Source organism: Cynocephalus volans, chromosome 13 (assembly GCF_027409185.1).
Source record: "Cynocephalus volans isolate mCynVol1 chromosome 13, mCynVol1.pri, whole genome shotgun sequence".
NCBI classification, from domain to species: domain Eukaryota; kingdom Metazoa; phylum Chordata; class Mammalia; order Dermoptera; family Cynocephalidae; genus Cynocephalus; species Cynocephalus volans.
The window spans coordinates 90,307,542-90,333,273 of record NC_084472.1 but is presented as its reverse complement, the minus strand read 5'-3'; the positions used below and the strand labels follow the sequence as shown (position 1 = coordinate 90,333,273).

Sequence of the window (25,732 nt, the reverse complement as noted above, 5' to 3'; positions counted from 1 at the left end):
GTTAATCAACATATCTCAATGTTCAACCCCAAAAATATGTATAATTGATTTTGATTCAATAAATAAAATACATTATTAAAAATAAATAAATAAATAACAGATACTTTGCAAATCCCTCCTTCAGATAAGGACCTCTAGTAGAAGCTAGGAAAACAGATTTAACAATGGCATAGATCCTGCCCACCCCCTAGAGTTTACAATCCAATAGACAAGAAAACAAAGTATAACACAAGTAGAATATGGTAGGTCACCCCCTAGAGTTTACAATCCAATAGACAAGAAAAGAAAGTATAACACAAGTAGAATATGGTAGGTTCCCTTCGAAAAGCTTTTATCCGAAGTATCGTGGGGGGTGAAGGAGGAGCAGAAAACTTCTGGCTAAAGTGATGAGAAAAATTATTTCCCATTATGGAAATGGAGGCTCGTAGTAGGCAGGTATATAAGGGGCAATACTCCCCCCCTTATAAGGGATCAAGTCACCTCTCCGAAGGGCACCAGATCCGACAACCGAGATCAGATCGTCCCAGCTCCAGTCCGGGTTAACTCGGCTGCAGGAGCGACAAAGGCTGCAAGTCACCCTCGAGCTTGAGCGAGTACTTCACGCAGGAGGCCTCCTCTACAAAGGGCCTCTGCACCTCCCGCTCACAGCTGGCGTTTATTGGGATGCGTTGCCCGGGCTACGGGAGAATCCATTCCAAGTCCCCTACCAGAGGACACGAGGACAGTTCGAGTCCGCCTCGAAGAGCACACAGAAGGACTTAACGAGCGTCTACAGGATACAAAAGGCAACCAACAGAATTTATCGAACATAAATCGGCTCCCCGCCCCTCTAGCCGTCGACGAGGACAGTGTGGTACGCCCCCTGACGTCAGGCTGCTGGGCATGCTGGGAGTTGTAGTCGGCCCTCCAGGCCCCGCCCCTCGGCCGGCGATGACGCCATTCCGGAACCGACCCCCTGAGCCCGTGAGCATCGTCAGCGTCGCTGTCGCTTCCGCGTCCCGGACATGGTAAGTACCTCTGCTTGTTACCGACCCCTTCGTTTCCCACGGCCCCTGAAAGGATCCGGTCCTGCCGGGCCCACCGCGGCAGCCGCGAACTCCGTGGCCTGAGCAGCCCTCTCCTCGAACTCCTTCCCAGCCGGGCCGAAGGGAGCCTGCCCCTCTTAACCACGCTCCCCCCGCCTCAGCTGCGTCTGGTCACACGCTCCCTGCCCTCCTCCTTGTGAATGCATTTTGAGAATGAGGGATTGGGTCATTCGGCATTTTGAAGGCTTTGAAAAAGGATTTGACCTGGGAAAGATAGGCGTAACTTCCTTCAAATATTCTATTCCCTTAGCTTACGTGATGTCACACTTTCCTGGCGTCCCTCCTGTGTCATTGCGCAACTGGGTCCTCCAGTCCCTATCCTAGATATTGGTGTTCTTCAGGAATACTGTACAGTCTGTGCTTTCTCCTACATTTGTATCTACAGCTTAGACTTTTCTTCTGAGCTCCAGATCCATAAATCTACTAACTGTGCCTCCACTTGGAGAGCCCGTATGTATTAAAAACCCAGCAAGTTCAAAACTGACTCATCATTTCCACCTCCTTCCCACACCTGCTCTTTCTCCAGGAATACCCATCTCTGTAAATGGCACCACCACCCACCCTGTTGTGCCTGCCAAAAACTGGAAATCATCCTTGACATCTCCCTCTTCTCAATTCCTGAGCATCCAATCAACAATCAAGTCCTATGGATTCTACTTCTAAATGTCTCTCTGTTATCACTCTCTCCACTCTTACTATCCTTGTCCTTGCCACCCTCAGATCCAACCATCTGGGATAGTCTCCTAAGTGGTCTTTTAAGCAGCCCTTCACCAATCCATGCCCCTACCTAGAATGGACTCTTCCACCTCGAACCTCCATCTTTGCTTTGGAATTGTTAATACTTGCACCTACTTACCCTTAAGATCTCTTAAATATTATTTCTTCAGAGAAGATCTGAATTCAGGAGTCTAAGGAGACTAGTGCTTTCACATACGATCTCTTATGGAATCTTCACAACAACCCTGTGAAGTTATACATTTTTCCAGTTTTACAGAAGAGAAAGACTTGAGTGATTAGTCAAATGGTACAAAATCATATAGTAATTAGCAGAGTTAAAATTTGCTCTTGCCTGTCTTTTTAACTTTTATCTTTTCTGTCATTCAATATTTTTTATTCAAATGGGTGCATACTATTTGGTTTTTGTTTTGGTGGCTGGCTGGTTTGGGGATCCAGACCCATGGCCTTGGTGTCATAAGGTTGTCCTCTAACCAACTGAGCTAACAAGCCAGCCCCATTACGTGCATACTATTTGGTAATATTGTTCTTTTTTTTTTTTTTTTTTTTTTAAAAAGATGACCGGTAAGGGGATCTTAACCCTTGACTTGGTGTTGTCAGCACCACGCTCACCCAGTGAGCAAACCGGCCATCCCTATATGGGATCCGAACCCGCGGCCTCGGTGCTCCCAGCGCCACACTCTCCCGAGTGAGCCACGGGCTCAGCCCGGTAATATTGTTCTTTAACTGACTTTTTATTGCTAGTTATTTAAGTGGTTGCCTTTGTTTTTTTTTTTTTTTTTTTTTTTTTTTGCTATGACGAACAACAGTATAATAAATGGACAACACTGAAGTTATATTTGTCCTGAACTTCTTGATTATTTCCTTAAAATTCCCAGAACTGGGGCAAAGAGAATGACCTTTCAACGGGTTTCAATTTATGGAATAAATAAAAGCAATCACCCTCAAAGAAATGTGACAGGGAATTTGTAAGGTGAGAAAAATCAGAGCAATACCTACTTCATAATGTTCTGAGTATCAGAGTTAATGTCCATTCGTTTAGCACAGAGCCTTTTACATTTTAAGAGCTCAGTAAATGTTAGTACTTATTTATTTATTTCAAAATAGGGTTCTTACTGTGTAGTGTGATTCTTCAGCCTATTAGGAACATCTTTTGAGAATCTGATGAAATCTTAGAAACCACTCCCAGAAGAAATCTTCCTATCTCCTTTCTTCCGCCTCTCACACACATATCCACACAACACAAAATGATACGTGTCATTTGTCATATATCATCAACTGCTTGAAACTCAGCATATGGACCTAAGTTAAGAAATGGTGAACAATTCCATTTTGCAAATGCTTTTTTCCCTTTATAAGTTGCAAGAATTTTCCTGTGCCATTTAATTTTTTTCTAAAACATGATTTTTTTATGGCTATATGATATTCGTAATTATTTAACCAATCTCCTGTTGTTGGTAGTTGTGTTAACATCCTCACACCTGAATCTTTGAGTGTTTTACAGATTTTCTTAAGCTAAATTTCTAAATGCAAAATCATTAGGCCAAAGAATGTAAATATAAGGCTTTGATTCTTATTGCCACTTTGCCCTGTGAAGAGTGCGACCAGTTTAAACTCCCACCATCAGTTATGTTTCCTCTCATTGCCTTACCACCAAATGTTGTATTCAGTTCAGTGCTATTGTCATAATCTTAAACCAGTTCTTTACTATTGATGTTTTCATGTCATTGTTAAACCTACCAAGACTGTACGTTGAAAATATTGTCTTAAAGCAGTGGTTCTCAACCTTTTCTCATTAGAATAACTGGTGTGTGGGAGGGAAGTGCTTCTTTCAAATATCCCTGTGCCTAAACCTACCTTAAACCAATTAATCAGAATCTTTGGGGGTGCAGCCCAGGTATCAGTATTTTAAGTTCCGCAGGTGATTTCAGTGTGGAACAAAGGTTGAGAACCTGTGATTTAAAATTTAAGTTTTTTTGGTTTTTCTCTATAAAACAAGGAATTAACTCATGACATAATTTGAAGAGTCAAGCTGAATTAATTCCTTACTCTAAACTCAATTAGATTTCTAATTTATATGAGGATGGGTTTGTTTTGTTTTACAATGCAGTTTTGGTTTTATTTGTCCTAGGTGATTTCAGAAACTATGGATATACTCTTCAGAATAAGAGGAGGCCTTGATCTAGCTTTTCAGCTAGCTAATGGTAAGCCTGCCAAAAACTCTCCTTTTTGATTATAAAATTGATGATGAAATCTACTGAGATTCTTTCCACTTTGCAAATGAAACAGTGTGAAATGTAGTAAACTGTTTAAGATTATAATTAGTTAGTAAGTGGATTAAACGGAATTTAAACTTAGACAACCCTACCAGCCCATTGGGCACCTCTGCGCAAATCAGAAAAAGATGTTCCCTTCTTTAAGAAACTTTACTGCCCTGAAAATTGTCACAATACATGTAAATATCCACAGTGAGTACAATGTAAATGATGCACCCAGAATTGCATATTGCAGATTTGCAAGCGTACATAACCCTGAGTCTCTAGAGCCCATTCTTGTAAATTGTGTATTTAATTGGAATGATAGGAGAACTCAATGGGAGAAAAATCAGCAGGGTTTGTGTAAAGCAAATTCTAGGGTGTCTTCCTATTTCTGACTTGGGCTACTGCCACAAACTGAGGTAAGGATATGAGAGAAGGAATGTGATGAATTGTGTTTGAAATCTGTTTTATTTGGGATGTCAGTTCCCAGCAGGTGTTTGGTTGAGTCTGAAACTTAGGGGACAGTAGTCAGGGTTGCAGCTAGAGAATGTAAAGTTGCTGAAAGATGATAGTTAACACTTTGATAATGAAAGAAATCACTCATGAAAAGTATGAGTGGTGTCAGAAGCCACAGAGAAGTTCAGAAAGATATGGAATGAAAAGTACTGAAGATCCTTGAAGGAATTGCCAACTGGCCATCCTTTACTGGCCTCATGGAAATAGGAAGGGAGAGGATGTAGAATATTCTTTCCCATGCATCTCTTCAGACTAAAATATGAGAGAGGGTGCTTCAAAAAGTACATGGAAATTTTTGTATTGTTCTTTAATTCTGTTTTTCCATGAACTTTTTGAAGTACCTTCACATTATTCTCAGTCTTGGTCCACATTTGAATACCCACCCCAAGACCAATTAAAGTCAGTCTTTGAGACAGAGACTTAGGCATAGGTAAGCTTTCTAGGTGATTCTAACATCGCCATCAGGATGATAATTATTTTACAAGAACTGAATCAAACTCATTTTCAGGTCTATCTCATCAGTAATTAATTCATTAGTATTATGTAACATGTACACAAATGTTCATAGCAGCATTATTCATGACAGCCAAAAAGTAGAAACAACACAAATGTGCATCAATTTATGAATGGATAACAAAACGTAGTATATCCATACAGTGGAATATTATTCAGCCGTAAAAGAAATGAAGTACTGATTCATGCTACAGCTGAACCTTGAAAACATAATGCTGAGTGAAAGAAGACAGACACAAAAGGCCACATAATGTGTGATTCCACTTCAATGAAATTTCCTGAATAGGCAAATCTGTAGACACAAAAAGTAGATTAGTAATTGCCGTGGGTAATATACTGAAACTCTCCACTTTGCAAATGAAACTTAGTGAGGGATAGGACAAACTGTGTAAGATTATATAGTTAATAAATGTTTTAAATGAGATTTAATGTGTTCCGGCACCTCCATCAGCCCCTGAGGCACTCTGTGCAAATTAGAAAAATATGTAGAAAGAAAATTAGAAAATTTTCAATTAGACAAGTGTAGGGAAAATGAGAAGTAACTGCTAATAGGAACAGGGTTTCTTTTGGGGGATGATAAAAATGTTCTGGAATTAGATAGTGATGAATATAAAACCTTATAAATACACTAAAACTCACTGAAATATATACTTTCAAAAAATGAATTTTATAGCCTGTGAATTTTATCTTAATTTTTTAAAAAGATAGAAAGGCAAAAATACTTTTTTGTGTGATTATTAAGTAACAGGAATTGGTATTTGAAAGTCAGTTTTGTTATGCTCTACTTTAGGGTATATTTGGAAGCATTCATGTTGAAAAGTTTAAGACTTTTCTTACTAACTTCTATTTATATTCTTTTAATTTAGAAGTTTTCATCAAGAAGGCACTAAAATATATGCTGAGAGACCTGTCAACCAAGCTTTCTTCAAATGCACTTGTGTTCAGAATTTGCCACAGTTCAGTGTATGTGTGGCCTAACAGTGACATAAACACCATTCCAGGAGAACTGACTGATAGTTCTCCTTGTAAGAACATAATGCGCTTTATTCAGTAAGTATATTTTAAGATTGCTAGAAATGTTTTCAAAACATTACTTCATATTACAAATGTCTTTGTGTATTAAAAATTTAGATTTGAACAAGAAGAAGATACAAAACAAAAATTCATGAGAAAGAAAGACAAAAAGTTATCAGACCTGGTAAGAAAATCACCTATCTTTTCTATTGATAAAAATCTTAAATCCTTGAATTTGGAACTCAGTGAGATCTTAGAGATAATTTATTTTTACAGGTCAGAATATTGAGGTCTCAAAAGATTAAATCACTTGCCAAAGGTTATATGTCTGTTTTTACATAAGCTTTTGTCCCATTATAATACATATCTTGGAAGGTTTTTTAAAATGCTTTCTGTGCTCCCACAACAATTAGACAGATTTTTACAAATTATTTAAAAATAATTATTTTACAGATATTTTAAAATAAATAAAAAGCCATTCTGAACCATAACAAAGTGACACATTGGGCTGTGTAAGGTAATGAATAATAAATGATTTCTTTTTCTTTTTTCTGTTCGTTGTTCTATTGTTTTTTGAACCAGTGTTATTGAGTACCTGCCATGTGCTACAGACTTTGTCAGATGGTGGAGATAAAAAATGGAGATACTTTTTAAAGGCAGGAAGCTGTACAAAGTTAATATGACTACAGTGTTTTTCCAGGCTGGTAGGGGCAGAATGGCTAGACATGAGGTGGAATCTGTTATGGAAATAGAAGGGAGCGGATACAAGAGATATTTAGGGAATAAAGTGGATTATACTTTAACTAATTGGATATAGCATGGCCAGTTTCTTGCATGGGTAATGATGAAGGGTGGCAAAGGCATGAGGTCAATTTTGGTTATGTTTGAGACACCAGTGAGATGTACAGATGAGCTGTTAAATTTACAAATGTGGAGTACACAAAAAATTGTGGGCTGGAGATAATGATATGAAAATTACCAGTAGTTAGCTTGACATTTTGAGAAGTACACATTAGTTATTTTATAGAATGATCCTCAATTTGGGTTTGTTTTATGCTTCCTCATGATTATATTCAGGTCATGCAATATTGGCAGGAACACCACAGAAGTGATGTTCTGTCCTTTTCAGCACATCATATTTAAGAGGCATATGCTATTAGTTTGTTCTACTGGTGATATTAACTTTAATAACTGAAGGTGGTATCCTCCAGTTTTCTCCACTATTAAGGTATTATTTTTCTCCCTTATGATTAGTATCTCGTGGGAAGATACTTTGAGACTACATATTTACCTTATTCCTCATCAAATTTTTACCTACCACATTTAGCATCTATTGATAATTTTTGCCAGAATCCAGTACTAATCCGATTGTTGCAAAATGGTGATCAATCCTTCCTTCTTTCCTTCCTTTTTTAAATATACATGTATTGATTATACATATTTATGGGGTACAAAGTTATATTTCAATACAGGGTGATCAAATCAGGGTAATTAGCATATTCATCATCACAAAAATTTATCATTTCTTTGTGATGAGAGCATTTTAGCTCCTCTCTTCTAGCCATTTGAGAACATACAATAAATTATTGTTAATATAATTATATTGTGTTAATTAAAGGTAACTTGAAATACTGTAGACCACTAGAACTTATTTTTCCTATTTAGTTGTGATTTTGTATTTATTAACCAACCTCTCCCTAACCCTCCTCCCTTTACCCCTTCCCAGTCTCTAGTAACACAATTCTGCTAATTTCATGAGTTCAACTTTTTTTTTTTTAACCTCCCACATGTGAGTGAGAACATGCAGTATTTATCTTTCTGTGCCTGATTTATTTCACTTAACATGTCTTCCAGCCTCATCCCTGTTGCTGCAAATGCCAGGATTTCATTTTTTGTAGCTGGGTAGTATTTCATTGTATAAACCCCATTTTCTTTATCCATTCATCTGTTGAAGGACACTTAGGTTGATTCCATATCTTGGCTATTGTGAATAGTACAATAAACATGGGGGTGCATTTACCTCTTCAGTATGCTAATTTCCTTTCCTTTGTATAAATACCCAGCAGTGGGATTGCTAAATCATATGATGGTCCTATTTTTAGTTCTTTTGAGGAAACTCCATGTTTTCCATAATGGTTGTATTAATTTACATTCCCACAAACAGTGTATAAGAATTCCCTTTTTTCTGCACCCTCACCAACATTCGTTATTTTTTGTCTTTTTGCTAATACCCATTCTAACTGGGGTGAGATGATATCTCACTGTGATTTTGATTTGCATTTCCCTGGTGATTAGTGATGTGTCGAGCATTTTTTCATGTATTTGTTGGTCATTTATATGTCTTCTTTTGAGAAATGTCTATTCAAGTCATTTGTCCATTTTTTAATTGGATTATTTGGTTTTTTGCTGTTGCATTGTTTACATTCCTTATATATACCGATATTAATTCCTTGTTGGATTAATAGTTTGCAAATTATTTTTTCCCATTCTGCTGGTTGGTTGCCTCTCCATTTTGTTGTTTCCTTTGCTGAGCAGAAGCTTTTTAATTTGATGTAATCCCATTTTGTTGCCTGCACTTTAGAAATCTTCTCCATAAAATTTTTCCCCAAATCAGCATCTTGGAGTGTTTCCCCTATGTTTTCTTCTGGTGATTTTATAGTTTCAGATCTTATATTTAAGTTTTTAATCCACTCAAATGGTGGTTTTTCTAAATCTATCATTTCCTTCTACATTTATTAGATGACTTTATAGTGTGAAGAAGAGCTTTTCCTTTTTTTGTTTTTTATCATCTGCATGGAAGTATAGATTCTTATTTTGTGCATATAACAGAGTTATCACATTTATCTATTTAAATCACATTGGTGCCTCTGATTCCATTTCAACCCCACAGGATGCCTAATATTTTCCCAGTGAGAAGCCTGGCTCCCACTATCCTCTCAGTATTTTGCTAAATTGGTTCAATACACAGAAAGTAATTTCAGATTTGTTGTTCCATACCGCTGTAAAAATCAAACCTATGAAGTAGAGTTCAATATTTGTTTATAGTCCTTTATGAATTTAGACCAGGGGAATGTAGTTACAATATATATTTAAAGGTTTCTTTGGTATATAGTTATTTTATGTTGTTCAGTTGATTTTTTTTTTTTTTTAAATTTTAAATCTATCCAAGAGTGGCGAGAATAGTATGGTGAACTCCAGTAAACCTATACCTAGGTTTAACATTCATCAGCAATCTGATTTCATCTTTACTTCTTACTCACTTTGTCCCTCTACCCAGATTATTTAAGATAAGATTTGTGCTTTTAAACAATTCAGTATGGCTTTATATATTGTTTTTTAAAAGTCCTTTTACTTACCCTTTATTTTTGGTGTTTAATGTACTATAAGATGACTATTACTTTTTATCTATATAGCCTCAAATAGTAAATATAGATCTTATGCTGGAAATGTCCACCTCTCTGGCAGCTGTAACCCCCATCATTGAAAGGGAAAGTAGAGGACACCACTATATTAATATGACTTTACCGGTTGATGCAGTTATATCTGTTGCTCCAGAAGAGACATGGGGAAAGTAAGTATTTTTGTAGTACTACAAAATTTAAATGAGGACCCTTTCCCAAAGTAATCAGAGCCCATTTTTAAATACCATATAGACATGTCCAGGGTGGTGGTTGCTTTTACTATGATTTACTCCTTGTTTATTATCAACCTAAGTAAGAATCATCCAGTAATTAAATATTTATGTGAAGTAAGTAGGATAGCATGCTGAAACCTAGAGGGTTTCCCTTTATCCAAACAGAGCAATTATATAGAGTTTCTTCTACTACATTACGGATATATTAGCTCTACTCTCTAACTTTTGTTAATGCAGTTGTATATATCTCCCCCCACAGCATTCGTAAACTTCTGGTTGATGCAGTTCATAATCAACTAACTGATATGGAAAAATGTATTTTGAAATATGTGAAAGGGACATCTGTTGTGGTCCCTGAACCACTGCACTTTTTATTACCAGGGGAAAAAAATCTTGTAACAATTTCATATCCATCAGGAATTCCAGATGATCACTTGCAGGCCTACAGAAAGGTAAAACCTTTTATTTTTATTTATTTATTTTTTTTATTTTTATTTTTTTTAAAAAAGATGACCGGTAAGGGGATCTTAACCCTTGACTTTGGTGTTGTGAGCACCACGCTCAGCCAGTGAGCGAACCGGCCAGCCGTATATGGGATCCGAACCCGGGGCCTTGGTGTTCTCAGCACCACACTCTCCCGAGTGAGCCACGGGCCGGCCCTAAAACCTTTTACTTTTAGAAAAAAAAATAACGACTATCATTTATTTTGTATTTAATTATATATTTCCAATAAATGGAAATTATTTTGTGATTTAATTTAGGTGTGGAAGTAGACTATTAGTTTTACATATTATTTAATTTCTGTTGTCAGAATTTTTTAAAGTATTATTAATGAAAAAATATGCTAAATCCATATGTAACATTTTAATTTCAAATGCTCAATGTCGCTCTTACATTGTATGAAATTTTTTTCCATACTTTAATATAGAAATGGAAAGATGTTTATATGCCTAGAGTAGCTGATGAGGATTAACAAATTCCTTTTCTCTTCTGTTACTTCCAGATTTGTGAAAGAGACAAGATTATAGATAGGGAAGGAAAATTAGAACTTATGCTAATTCTAATATTAGGATTTATGGTAGTATTCCACCATAAGTAGGGTTATTTGAATTTTAGTAGAGGAATTTTGGAGAAAACATGACCAGCTTTCAAAGAAATAAGATTTATTGGCAAAATGACTAGTTTTGGAATACGTCTTTTTGATATGCTTCCTTGCCTGGCACCTGCCAAATTATACCACAGAGCATCTTCCTATTCTCTGTCCTGAGAAGAGGTATGAGGTATAGTACTCTAACCCTCTGTACCTATCTGTAAGTACGAGGTGAATTGATTTGCAGAGGTGACAGCCACATGAGCTGATCTGTTCAAACTGCTAGAGCACATAGGAGATATGACCAAAAGAAGTCTCGCTTTTCAAAGTTTACCCATTACATGTTTTTACACAATTGTGAAAATACGGCATTTTAAACATGTATGTGTATTTTTATTTTCATGCCATATTTGTTGGTTTTTACCACCAGCTTCTACTCTGTAATTTAATCACTCCCCTTATATTTGTAAAGCACTCTAAACATGATTTTTCAAAATACTTTGATATAATTATCATTGTTAGTTATAATTTACAAGGCTGTTTCAAAGCCAGTCTTTAGCCTGGATATATTTTAACAGACTATGTTGTAATAAATAATTAATTTTAAACTATCTCAGTTCTCTCATGCTAACAAATTATTTTCATTTTTCTATATTCTCTTCCAGTGTCTATCTATATACAAGGATACTTCAAAAAGTTCGTGGAAAAACAGAATTAAAAGATAATGTGAATCTTTCCATGAACTTTTTGAAGACCACTCATCCATATATAAACAAAAATAAATTTTATTTGGCTTATATTTAATTCTTACCCTCTTTGGCCTTAACAAATTCAATCATAATAGTGTTTGAAACTTTTATAACCAATATATAGTTAATTTTCTATGTTTTGTAACTTCTTTAGTTTATCTGTTTGACTAGGAATCTAAATCATTAACTTTTTTTCTACTGATTCTGATTTCATTTAGGAGTTACATGATCTCTTCAATCTGCCTCATGACAGACCTTATTTCAAAAGGTCTAATGCTTATCACTTTCCAGATGAACCATACAAAGATGGTTACATTAGAAATCCACATATTTATCTTAATCCACCTAACATAGAGACTGGTATGGTGAGTTTAACTAATTGTTTATGGGAATCAATTGATCATTAATGTCATTAGTTGTTTTTTGTCAGTACCCAATAGAAGTTATAAGAATTGTTTCATAATGTTTATCATCTCAAACACATAATTCTTCACCCATTCTTAACAATCATTGCTTAATATAGCAGTAATTAACAATGGTCTAAAAAGGTTAGGAATAGATACTAGACATTTCCCTTACTAAAATTCCATTCCCTGGTTTCTTTAAAGGCTTAATCCCATTTTTTTCATTCTGAACCTAAGAAATCATTCTAATTAAGGGTATTATCTACCCAAACCACATTGTCAGATAAGTCTAATAAGGTGCCAGACTTAATTTCTGTGCAGTATTTACCTGGTTGCAAGGGACATCCTCACTAAAGTAGGTAGCTCAAATAAGAATAGAGTGGCAGAGAGTAGAGAAAGAGTTACTTTAAGGATACACATACACTAGTAAGAAACAGGAATCCAAGAACAGGAATACTAGTACAGTTGGGCCTTTTAAAAACAAAGCAGCCCTGTGGCTAGCAGCTGTCTCAGTCCCTCTCAAGGCTTCCGTTAACTCCTTGACAGCATTAGTGTTGTTTTCTGTGTATATGCTTTTGATCCTAATTGGCCTGTTCCTTACCTTTATCTTTTCTTAGCCTCAGACCTTCTGTATCCTCATTGTCTCAGCTTGTGTATAATTTTTTCCAATTCTTCCTCATAGCTGCTCAGCATATGCTTCTTTTCAACTTCGTTCCCTGCTCCTTACTTCGTGGCTCACTCTGCACTTCGCAATTCAGAGTCCCAAGAGAAAGAAAATTTGATTGGCCATCTTTTCATGGGACTTATTCAGTACCTTCTCAGTATCCAAATTTATAAGGAAATCTTAAGAATTAAAAATGCATGTATGATATGATATCTACCCTAGAGGAGTGAGGGGCCCCCTTTTGGTCCTGCTATCAGGGTGCAACTTGGGGCAGCAGCCCTGTCTGTAAGAGCTATGGGCAGACCAGCTTCCCATAGAAATAACTCTGGCTGGGCACTCATCGTTCCATGTATGTATACAGATGAGTCTTTAGTCAGCATTTCGGTGATATTAAATTATTTCACTTATTTTGAGCAGACGAGAAGAAATATTAAGAGACTTATTTCTGGTTTAAAAAAAAATCTTGTTCTGTCACAGTCACAGAAGCACAAATTAAGAAATAGAAAACTTAGAGTCTCTCACAAACAACATAACTCTTGATGATCTTCTAGCAGATTAAGACATAAATGTTTGCTCTCTGACAATATTCAGAACTCCTTTAGGGTGGGTATTGTATCATATGTTCATTTTTGATTCTTAATAGTTTCTTACCAAGAACCTGGACACTCATGAGGTATTGAATGAATGCTGATTGACTTGACAATGAAATAGGTTCATTACCTGTATTACAAAGACACAAGCATTTACATATTTTTTAGTATTTATTATGTAATATTTCATATGTACATATAAAATATGTTAATTATAAAGCATAGTAAGGAAATGGAGTCCCTACCTAATTTAAGAACCAGAACATTACCAGTCTGTGTTCTGCTTCCTTATCCACTCCTGCCTCCCCGACATAGTTCCAAGAGGAACTATTACACTGAGTTTTGTGTTCATCATTCCCTTCCTTTTTTAAAAAATAGTTTCACCATGTACAAGTATGTATATATTACTTCAGCAGTGTAACTTTTATTTTTGCTTGTTTTTGAGTTTTATAAAGATGGTATCACTATTCTTCTACAACTTGCTTTTTCACTCAGTGTTATATATCTAAGATTTATCTGTGGTATTTTGTTTACCTGTAGTTCCGTTATCTCTATTGGTGTATAATATACCTTTATAATAATACCTGTATAATATACCTTTATAATTATACCTGTATAAATATACCTTTGTGTGATTTTTTTCCAAGTTTTTTGCTATTTAGACAATCCTGCTATGAACATCCTATAATGTCTCCTGATAACATTTGTGCAACAGTTGTCAACATTTTGTTTTATTTGCTTCATTTCTCTCTCTCTCTTTTCCTCCCCCAAACCATTTGAAAATTATAGACATCATGCTATTTACCCTTAAATACTTCAGCACAAATCTCCCAACAATAATAGATTTGCATTCATGAGACAAACCCAGTTTGGTTATGATTCATTATTATTTTTTATTCACTGCTGGATTCAGTTTGCTAATATTTTGTTAAGATTTTTGCATATATGTTCATGAATGATATTGGCTTATAATTTTTTTTCTCATACTGTTCTTAGTTTTTTTATCAGTGATATACTGGCTTATTGAATGAGTTGGAAAATGTTCCTTTTTTAGTTTTCTGGAATAGTTTATATAAGATTGGCATAATGTTCCCTAGATCATTTGGTAAAACCTATAAAATAATCTGGGCTTAGTGTTTTCTTTGCGGGAAGATTTTTAATAACAGATTTAGTTTTGTTAGTCATTATAGGACTTTTTCATTTTTATAAATTTACCTAGGTTTTAATACCTCTTGTAGTTGTAATGATCTCTTTCTCACTCGTCATATCATTTCTTTGCCTTCTCTTTTTTTTACAAAAACTTTTGGCTTTGTTCACCCCTCCATTCTCACTCTTATACTCTATTTCATTCATTTTTGCTCTTTACTATCTTCACTCCTTTATTGTTTTTCTTCTAACTTCTTTAGTTGGATATTTAGCTTATTGTTAATCTTTCTCACTATTATTACATCTCTATTATGGTTTTCCTTTAACCCATGCATTATTTAGAAGTATTTTAATGTCCAAATATATCAGAATTTATTTATTTATTACTGGTTTCTGACTTTTTTGCATACTGGTCAGAAACAATTTCTAAGTGATACTGACTCTGAAATTTATTGAGACTTGTATTTATTCCCTATGGATATTGTAACAAATAACCACGCACTTAGTAGCTTAAAACTACAGAAGTGGATTCTGTCACAGTTGTGGAGGCTATAAGTCCAAAATCACTATCAATGAGCTAAAATCAAGTGTCAGCAGGGCCACACTGCCTCCGTAGACTTGAGGAGACTCTATTCCCTACGTCTTTCAGCTTCTGCTGCTGCTGGCAGTCCTTGGCTTATGGCTGCATCACTCTGATCTCTGCCTCCTTGGTCACATTTCCTTCTCCTCTGTGTCAAATTTCCCTCTGTCTCTCTCTTATAAGAATGCATGTGACTGTATTTAGGGTCCACCTGGATAATCTCCCCATCTTAAGATCCTTAATAGCATCTACAGAGAATTTTTTTTTTTTTTTCCCATTGAAGGTTGCATTCACAGGTTCCAGGAATTAGGGCATAGGTATCTTTAGGGGGGCATTTTTCAGCCTACAGCAGTGGTCTAGTTATAAATTTCCTGTCTGTATTTAAGCAGAATATATGAGGGTACTTCAAAAATTACGTGGAAGAAAAGAATTATAAAATGAATATTTCCATGAACTTTTTGAAGTACCCTCGTATCTTCTCTAATTGTTGGGCGAGGGTTCTATCTTTGCCCATGATTCTTCTCACCTAATTTTTTAAAGGTAATACTAGTTTGTAAAATAAATAAATAAACAAACAAACAAACAAACAAATGCATGCATGCATGCATGCATTCCTAGCATTATACTATAAGAATTTATATAATATTGATTCTTATTTTAAAGTCATTAAATAACATACCTGGGCTGTATCTGACGGCAGTTTTACAAAATTGCAGAAACATTCCTCCCATGACCCATTATATCGACCCTAAATTTGTTTGTTTATTCATTCCTTTATTCTTTCCTCCCTTCCTTCATTCATTCATCATCATTTATACAACAACAATTATATCAACTGTGTGCCAGGCCTGTTGTAGAAACTTGGGCCCAGAAATGGATAAGACACAGTGCAGGCCCTCACTGAGCTCACATATTAGTGTAGGAAGGCAGATATTTTAAAAATGATAGTAAGTAATATTTCAAATAGTGATAAGTGCTTTGAAAAATAAAGCAGGACAATGATGACAGCCAAGACAGGGGACGGGTATTGAGAGAGTGAGTGTGCCATTGTTAGGCTGGATGGCCAGGGATATCCTCTGACATTTGCTCAGAGACCTGACTGAAGTAAGGGTGGAAGCTGTAAAATTATTTGGGAAAAGAGTTTTCCAGGTCAAGAGATCCATAAGGCTCTGAGGTCAGATTGTCCCTGGTATTATTTGAATCTAAAGCAGAATGAGCAACAGGGAAAAGTGTTGGAGAGGAGGTCAGAAGACAGGTCTTATTGAACCCCTCTGTAAGGACTTTGGACCTTTAATAAAAAGCCAAGAGGGTATAATGTAAACCATAGTTTTGTGAAGGCATTTTTATAAAGAACTAAAGTAACAGTCTAGCTCGGAACAATAAACATGACTCAGGTGTATATATAGTATGTGTATTTCTATCTTAATTTAATATTTTCCTGTATTCTTTTTATATAGATTTATGTGGTCCAGGGCACGTATGGTTATCATCATTATATGCAGGATCGGATAGATGACAACGGCTGGGGCTGTGCTTATCGATCGCTACAGACAATCTGCTCTTGGTTCAAACATCAGGGATACACAGAGAGGCCCATTCCAACACACAGAGAAATTCAGCAGGTACAGAACATGCTATTCTAAATTATAATCAATTGTATACTTCATTAGCCTTTAATATGCCGTTAATAATAACTATTACCTCATGGTGCAGACTTATTTCTGTTTTTGAAGGAAAAAAATGTACTGGTAATCAGGGAAAATGTCCTAAATGTAATTTTTAATAGCTGTCTTTTGTATGGATTTTTTTATATTTTAAATACATAAAGGCTCTAGTTGATGCCAGTGACAAACCACCAACATTTGTCGGATCACGGCAATGGATTGGATCTATTGAGGTACAGCTGGTACTAAACCAATTGATTGGTATAACTTCAAAAATACTGTTTGTCAGGTAAGGACTCTTTATGAAATTAGATAAACCATTTCAAAGAGATAGTTTGTCATTTTTATTAAAGTAATAGAAAAATGGTCTTTTTCTGTCATTTATTTTCACTCCTTTCTCTTCCTCCTCATTACCTCATTGCTTCATAAATCTCATTTTTTTAATCCTAAATTTTTCTGAAGACTTTTGAGTTTTGAGTTTATGAATAAACTTAGTGATATGTACTTGCATTGTCTAGGCCTAATTTTAGCCTAGAGAGGAAAACTTAAATACATTAACTTTGACTGAAGTTATAGAAAGTCTAGTTTTTTTATGTTCAAGTTTTTAAAAAGTCTTAAAAGGAAAAAAATCAAATGTTGATCTGTGATTGACTCTTTTGTTTGCTTCCTGCTCTTTTTCTTCCTAAGATGTTAATAAACGAATAATGTATCCAAATAATGTATTCATTTTATCTTTTCCAATATATTTTAAACATAATTCTCATATTAAAATATGAGAATATATAAAGCAAATAATATTTTCTATGACCATAACTCACTTATGTTTTAAAATATACTTTCTATTGACAACTATAGTAACATTATCCTAATCTTCCAAGTACTTTAATAGGTCCTATTTCACAATTGGAATTTGGAGTGGCTGTGGAAATCAGTGTTAATAAATGACAGATTAAGTAGTGAAGAACTTTTAGAAAGTAAAGTTTTGGTGCCTTAAGACATTATTTATACATTCCTTATTAAGCGAGAGCTAAGGTTGAGCACATCTGGCAGTTCCGCTCCCAAAACATACCTCCCTTTATCAGTCCTCTTCTCTCTTCTCAAATGTAGAAATTGCATAGTAAATTCAGATATCCCCTAAATAATAATATGTTGCACTTGAAAACATTTTGCAGTTTTCACACTGGCTTTATAGAAATGTATTTCAGTCCTAGAATTTCCTCTGGTCCCAATTTAAAGATAAGGAAATACAGACTCAGAAGTCCAACAGCAAGAAGACAAAAACCCAGGACTCAAAACTCATTCTTCTGATAATTAAACCCACCCAGATGAACCCCTTGGGCATCAACATTGGCTCCCAAGTTCATTATTTGACCATAGTGTTAGAAGTAGTTCAACTGATGGAAAATGGTTTCTTTCTAGCCAAGGTTCAGAAATGGCCTCTCAAGGACGAGAACTGGTTAATCATTTCCAGAGTGAAGGAACTCCAATAATGATTGGTAAGGTGTTTTGGACATTTGCAGCTCTTTTGATAGAGTGGAGAGGATGTAAAATTTATCACTGATATAAATAGTTAATGTTGCATAAAATCAGACATTTTAAACATTGTAAAATTAACTTTTACACTGTACATATTGATCTCTGGATATTTTTTATTTCCAAGGTGGCAGGAAGGTTATGAAAAAGATTATTATTAATAACCATTAGAAATAAAGGCTAAGAAGAGAAATGATAACTGTATTCAAGTATTTAAAGAGCTGAGAATGTATTAAAAAGAGGAGGTGGTCACTCAACCAAGCATCATAAATTATGGCTCCTTCACTAACTTGGCTGGCTGTATGACACTGTGCAAATTATTTAACCTCTCTGGGATTAATTCATAAAATAAGAAGATTGGAGTAGGTGACCTAAAGATCCATGATTTATGAAGAACAAGACTTTGTCCTGTGATGACAGAAGGCAAGCTAAGACTAGTGTAAGAAATGGAGGTAGGCTGATGTCAGCAGACTATCAGAAAGAACTTAATGAGTAGTAGATAGATAGGCTGTATCACTGGAGGTACTCAGAGCAGAGGCAGCAGGCACTGTCTGCTGAGAGGTGCCACAGCATGGTTGCTACTCTGTTGGGAGGATTATGGATGCCTATGGCCTTTTATAAATCCAGTTTAGGTAATTCTGTGGATATGACAGTGGAAAATAAACTTTACATGTTTATAGACATAATTGTATGTGTTAAAGATGTAATTTTATTTTTTCAGAGTTTATTTAACATTGTGGTCTTTTATAATATAAGGTAGTCAATTTTAATGCTGTTTTAGATTAATAGGCAAAATAATCCTTTTAAAATTTAAATTGAATAGGCAGTTAAGATTAGTTTATGCCCTCATCTGTATTTCATTTCTTCTATAGGGGGAGGAGTTTTGGCCCACACAATACTAGGAGTTGCATGGAATGAGATTACAGGGCAGATAAAATTTCTTATTCTAGATCCACATTATACAGGCGCTGAAGATTTGCAAGTGATTTTAGAGAAGGTAAGTATCCATTTAATACAAATTTAGACACAAGGCAAAGAACCCAGAAATGAAGGATAGCAAATTGGCTGTTAAAGTCTGTAAGCAGAGGGCGGTGATCCTCAGATATCTCTATATGTAGGAAGGACAAGAAGGAACAAAGTAAATTGCAAAAGACAAAAGTTAGCTTAGATCCATAAAAACTTTCTCAGTTATTACTCTTAATAATGGAACGCAAAGCTCACAAATATATTCCTTTGAAGATTTTACAGCTTTGCATAAATAAATGTATGGTACTTTATCAATGTTTTAAAATAGGAGAATGGAATATACTGTAAAAACTTTTATAATTTTAGAATTAACCAAAAAAATAGCTAAATGCTATGCTGCACATTAAGGAGGCTTGACTACGTTTAATTTATTGACGTATAACCTGATCTCATTTTGTAAAGGATTTGAAGTTCATATATATTTAAGAGTGTTCGTTGATGCTTACAAAATCAGCTAAAGGAGATATAAATTTATAGGCAACTAATTCTCACATATGAAAACTCAGTACTGAATCTTTAGGAGACAAGAATTTCAAGGCATAATTAAATGTTAAATAATGTCACATTCTTTGACAGATATACTAAAAATACAGTAATGCATATGACCTTTTAAACCATAAACTAGTGGGCCAACCCCGTGGCTCACTCGGGAGAGTGCGGCGCTGGGAGCGCAGTTCGGATCCTATATAGGGATGGCCGGTGCGCTCACTGGCTGAGCGAGGTGCAGGCGACACCAAGCCAAGGGTTCCAATCCCCTTACCAGTCACAAAAAAAAAAAAAAAAAACCATAAACTAGTGAATATATTCTATTACCCACTACTCTTCATTTTTGTGATGCTGCCACTTAAGTCGATATCATTAGTACCAAAGAAAGGTTTCTCTGAACTTTTAAGTTGTGGTTTAATTAGGTCACTTTCTTTTTTTTTAAAGCAGAATGCTTGGGGAATTAGATGGTTTATCATTGAAATTCATTGGTAAGGTGTTTTCAGAAGTTGTAGAGAATCAAACTACATTAGGTTGCTAAAGCCCTGAGGATAAAATATTTTAAAATGTATGTGAAAGAGCTTTTAGTGTATTTGTAGCTGAACTCTTTTATATCCTCTGTTTACTAAAGTCTTTTTCTAATGACAAGAGTAATACTAATGGGATAGAAATGTGTTCTTTGACATTTTAAGCAATTTCTTTTTCCTTGCTTTTCTCTTTCAAGACATTTAGAATTTTAAGTCTATGAAAGGTCTGACTGGTACACATACCTTACTGAAAACAGTAGCAATATTTACTCTCTGTAATAAAGTGTTCATCCAACATTTATTAAGTACCTAATATTTGTATGTGCCAGCCACTATCCTAAGCACTAGGGGTATTTATAAAAGGTCTTTAAGGAGCTCTCAGTCTAGTGTGGAATGACAGAGAAGGAGAATCCAAAAAGGATTCTCAAGGGGAAAAAAAAGTATCTAAGGTGAGTTATTTGGCTGCAGTGAAAGGAAAGCCTGGCATGTTCCCAGAACTACAGGCAATTGAATATGCTTGGAGCTCAGTGAAGAGGGGTGGCTGGAGGGGCAGGCAGAAGCTAAATCAAGAAGGGTCATCATTGTGAGCCAGCCAGAGAAGCAAGGCATGTAGATTTTTATCTCAAAGGCAAGGAGAAGCCTTAATTATTTTCAGCATCAAGGAAGTGATACAGATTTAAAAAAAAAAAAAATGTGCTTCTTGCTGGCTTGAGGGGCTTTGCAGTAGACAGAATTATCTAGATAGGGTTTCCTGAAGCAATTAGATAGTTAAGGCATTGTCCCTGATTACTTTCTCTGAGAACTGCAATCTCCTTCTTTGCTAGTTATGTTTGTAGAACTTTGCAAGGGCAGAAACCCCCTTTCTCTATTAGTGCATACAAGAAACTATGAAGGCAAGCCTGACCGTCAGTAGACCTATGGGAATCTAAGGCACAGGAGAGTTCTGCCTCTGCCTGACCTCTTTTTGCCCTCTTGTGGAGCTTTCCTGTTTGAAGGTCCAGGCCAGTCTTCTCAAAGGAAATTAGCACGGGCCCTCTACATACTCCCATTTTGGCACCTTCTCTACCCATTTCTCTTTAAAAAAAAAAATTTGGATCTGGTTACCTGGAGAAGGGCTACATGTGCGAAAGCATCACAAAAATGTTAAAATAGAGATAGCATAAGTCCTTTTTATATTTGTCTATTAAGAAAACAGATTTTAAGACATTAAATTTATTACAGAAAGTTTTGCTGAAAAAAAATGAGATAATAGAAGGTTATGTATGGAAACAGGTCTAAAAGACAATAAACTTCATGATGTTTATCTGGGGAGAGGTACAAATAGGAGTAACAGGATTTCTTTATTTTTTAACTTCCATCTCATTTGAATTTTTACAATGTGCCCTATTTTTGCAATCAGAAAAAGAAAAAGAAAAAAGTAAAAAGAATATCTCTACTCAACAACCCTCCCTCTTCCACACACAAAAATAGAGCTAACACAATGTCTTTAATAGAAACTATGAACTTTGACTTTGGGGGTGCCTGCCAGAATATCCAGCAGCTCCAGAGTTAGAGTAAGGAATAAAACCGCTACTTGTCACTCACTCAGCGGTATTTTAAGAGTCCTCAGCTAGCTTCTTCACAAGTATTTCTCAAACAAAGCATTTTATTTGGAAATGATATAACAGACCAGTCAGTTTTTTCTTCAAGTTTTCTTCTTTAAGAAAATAAATCAGTGGCCCTAGAAGAAATGTGATAAACTTTCATATTCATAATGAGATTCTGTTTGAAAGTAATTTTCTCTGCTGGGGAAAAGGATTAACAATGACATGAAGAATGGAAAGCAGAATTGGTTACAGCCTGAGGAAAAGGAAGGGACATAGAATGCAAATGATGGGACAGGCTCAGATTTCTCACTACCATATTTGATCATACCTAAGGTGCCACTGAATGGTAGTCTTTTATGGACCACTAAGAAAAACAGTGCCAATTAAACTATCACATGCTATCAACTGCCAGATTTGTAAAACTATACATATTAGAATCAACAAAGTGTGGTATCTGGCGTAAGTTACTATAATGAAGGTTTTCTTTTTTGATGATTTCTATGATTAAATACTACACAATCAAAAGTTTTAAAATCTGCCATAAACGGACCCAAATACGTTACTTTTCTATGCTTAATAGGAATTAAAATCCTTGAATTAGACTGGTATTAAGAGTGTTATTCCAAGGTACTGCTGACAGAGCCTCACATTAACACTGTCGTCATGTAGTCTTATAAGGTTATAAAAAGTTTTTCTTTCCCTTCTCCCAAATCCAGGGCTGGTGTGGATGGAAGGGCCCAGACTTTTGGAACAAGGATGCTTACTATAACTTATGTCTTCCTCAGCGACCAAATATTATTTAAAATGTCTTGGACTCAAAGACTGAAGTAAAGTGGTATTATAAATTTGTTAATAAAGAATAAGTTTAACTCCAAATTAAATCCTGGGTATAGTTTGATGGTTTAAACTATTGATTTTTTTCAAAGGATGTAAATACTGCACAGAGGATTTACTCTTTAAACAGTCCTTTAATAACTTAAAAGAGAAAGCATGCATGCACAACCAAAATATTATAGGCATGTAAATACATGTATTCTTAAGTGTTATCTTCATGTGGAAGAAAGTTTTCCTCCTTCTTAGAAGGAGTTTAGACACATACGGTAAGCCAAAAGCCAGAGCTTGTAGATCTGCATGAAATGAAGGCCTTCTTCACACCTCTTCATAACCAACGTGACATCTGTTTTTAAAAAACATGATAACATTAAAAACTTTTTTTAAAAAGTTTCTCCCCAAACTTCTACCCTGCATGAAAATTTTTGGTCTCTAGAATCTAGTAGTACTAACTATAGGCAGTATAAAATGTTAATGAGGATGAAATGATAATACTAGAAATAAAGAGTATCAATATTTAAATAGAACAATAAGTTCTACGCTAAACAAAAGATCCATGAGGAAAGAAGAAAAAGCTATGAGTTACTTACCAACGCTTCCTTTTCCCATTTGTGTTTTCTACACTTCCAAAACTTCGTTTCTGTCTGAGCACTGGAACACAATGATCCCTATCAGACAGTTGACTTGATTTTACTGTCTGCATCCATTTAATTGTTGTAAGAAACTTGGCACATTCCGGAAATCCACATGACCAAGCAAGATCTTCAGCTGTTTGCCCATTCTTATTACATAAGCTGAAATTACGACAAAAATTGAGTTAGTTAAATAAAAATTGATAATTGTTTAGTTTTTTCAGTATATTTCTAACAAAGAAATTTGGGGTTCATATAAATGCTGGTTGCAGAATAGAAGAGGCAAAGGATGCACAGGAAAATTTCGTTTTGCTCACTGTCATATCTTCAGTGGCTAGTGGAGTCCAGCATAGAGTAGGCATTCCGTTTTGGAATGAATGCAACAGTATCTGGTGTTCAGTACACTGAATGAATACCCAAAGGTAGTCAACGAGAACTTCTATAGAATGGGTTTTCTTAAACCAAAACTGAAGTGGAATAGTTTCATACTGAACAGAATAGCACCTCTGATTGCTCAGGATCCATTTTTTACTTACTCAAATTTGACTATTATTAGATATTACTAATAACCTAAGTTAACATTTAAATGATAACACTAAATTATCAAGCATTATTTTTAAAAGCACATGTAAATAAGCTTCAGGAGTCTGATTAGTTTAATCCAAGATAATACAAATTTGGAGCTGCTGATTTTATACTCACTCAATTTGGGCATCACTGGCTACAAGCAGGCTAAGGCATTCCAGGCTTCCAACTTTTGCTGCCTTGTGTAGTGGAGCTTCTCCCAAAACATCCTTAAGGATAAGACGGCATATTTTAGTGCCTCTTTCGAAAACACTTCCTTGTGGAAGTTGGTGAGTGAAGTCTCATATTAGCTATTTGAGAAAACTAGTTAGAAGTGCATTGTACTATACCAAATTTTTTAATTCGGGCTTTAAATTTTTTATAAAGGTCCTGTAGTGTACTATTTCATACAAAGTTTTCATTAATAAAAACTTGCAGCCACATCCACACACATAAAACAAGTAAAAGCAAAATAGAGTTCTACAGAAGTAAAAAAAGTTTACAATCTGAAATCCACCATACTTTAACATTCAATGAAAGGTGCAAACTGTAATGGTTGTGAGCATATCTCACAAGTATTCCAATTGCTATACTAAGACTTTTGGTAATGCAGCAATTACTTCTGAAACAAACTAGTCCTACACTGTCCAATGTGATAGCTAATAGCCACTTATAGCTAAATAGCAGTTGAAGTGTGGCTATTCGGAATTGAGATAGGCTGGAAAGAAAAAATATACACCGGACTGTGAAGACGTAGTACGGAACGAAAATGTAAAACATCTCATCAATAATTGTTTCATATTGATTACATATTGAAAGGTTAACATTTTGGATAAAGTGGATTAATTTACTAAAATTAATTTCATTTTTTACTTCATTAATGTCTACTAAAAAATTTAAAATTACATGTCTTGTGTATTTCTATTGGGCATCGCTGCTATAGAAATGTTTATACCAACTGGATATTCTGGCGTCTAAGAAATGTTTGTGTGGAGGGGAGAACTGTACACAGCAACAATCAGTTGCCTAGTTACCTGTTGGTTGAGGTCAGCGCCCGTTTGTAGCTGCCAGAGAAGAAAGCAAGCAAGGCCGCCACCTGCAGCTAAGTGGACAGGAGACTGCTCGCAGGGATCCGGGGGTGCGTTGACGGAGGCCCCCGTCTCCAGCAAATGCTTCAGACTATCCACCTGCGGGAAGAGAAGAGATCCAGCATCTCTCTTGCCTTTGTCCAGTCCCGCGCCCTCTCCGGGTTGAAAATCTCCCATTCCAAAACCTTCCAATTTTGACAAGGCTTGACTCGGCAGCACCCTGTGGTTAGTCCACTGTTAACCCCGCTAGCGCTCCCGGGAAGAAACATTCGGAAGCCTTAGCCTACAGGACTAAAAGGGACTGGGTCTCACCTCCTGGTTGCAATCAAGCAACAGCATTTCCTGCCTAAAACAGATGAAAAAAAGTCGCTGGAAGTGCAGAGTGGTGGGACACTCGCTGCAGTCTGGCAGGTAAGCGTGCACAAGCCCGCCTGAGGAAGGGGGAATTTAAAGACCGCCGGGGTAGCGGGCCGGCCCCTCGCCGCCGCGCCCCAGCCCTGACCGCACCCCAGCAGCCTAATCCTTAGCAGCAGGGACTTTCCCCGCCCTGCGACAGCCGCACGTACACAAACACTGGCACGTGCAACCGGGAACCCAGCGGGAAGAGGGAGGGACAGGCGGCGCGGGCCCGCCAGCCGATTGGCCGGCTGCGGAGGCGCCTGGCCCGCCCACTGCGGGGCGGGGCCCTCGGCCGCCCCACGGAGCCCCAGCACGCGTGCGCCAAGGAGGCCGGTGGGCGGGGAGGGTGGGAGTCCGGATGGGTGGGGTTCCGCGGCCGCCATGAGGCGCACTGGGTTTGGCACGTCTCACGCTGACGTTG

General features: G+C 36.2%; 3 protein-coding genes across 5 annotated transcripts in view; 2 read left to right on the top strand and 1 right to left on the bottom strand.

Annotated features, from left to right (window-relative positions):
• Positions 1 to 900: 900 nt before the first annotated feature.
• Positions 901 to 22,678, top strand: UFSP2 (UFM1 specific peptidase 2). 2 transcript variants are annotated; one of them, XM_063077437.1, is made up of 12 exons: positions 901 to 1,007; positions 3,952 to 4,024; positions 5,974 to 6,157; positions 6,239 to 6,305; positions 9,535 to 9,692; positions 10,015 to 10,207; positions 11,813 to 11,959; positions 16,436 to 16,600; positions 16,807 to 16,931; positions 18,062 to 18,138; positions 19,048 to 19,172; positions 22,514 to 22,678. In XM_063077437.1, the coding sequence occupies exons 1-12, from the start codon at positions 1,005 to 1,007 to the stop codon at positions 22,598 to 22,600; spliced, it is 1,404 nt and encodes a 467-aa protein (XP_062933507.1). In that variant the 5' UTR covers positions 901 to 1,004; the 3' UTR covers positions 22,601 to 22,678. The 2 variants fall into 2 exon arrangements, with proteins under 2 accessions (XP_062933507.1, XP_062933508.1); XM_063077438.1 differs by lacking the exon at positions 11,813 to 11,959.
• Positions 21,483 to 25,481, bottom strand: ANKRD37 (ankyrin repeat domain 37). The gene is made up of 5 exons (XM_063077444.1): positions 25,225 to 25,481; positions 24,859 to 25,011; positions 23,963 to 24,054; positions 23,219 to 23,422; positions 21,483 to 22,974 (listed from the first exon to the last, which is right to left on the bottom strand). Coding segments are annotated over exons 1-5 (477 nt in total). The 5' UTR covers positions 25,252 to 25,481; the 3' UTR covers positions 21,483 to 22,973.
• Positions 24,904 to 25,732, top strand: part of LRP2BP (LRP2 binding protein) — a 46,138-nt gene continuing 45,309 nt past the window's right edge. For both annotated transcript variants that reach the window (XM_063077443.1, XM_063077440.1), the window contains exon 1: positions 24,904 to 25,323. The gene's annotated coding sequence lies outside the window, so the exon portion shown is untranslated. The remainder of the gene's footprint in view (positions 25,324 to 25,732) is intronic.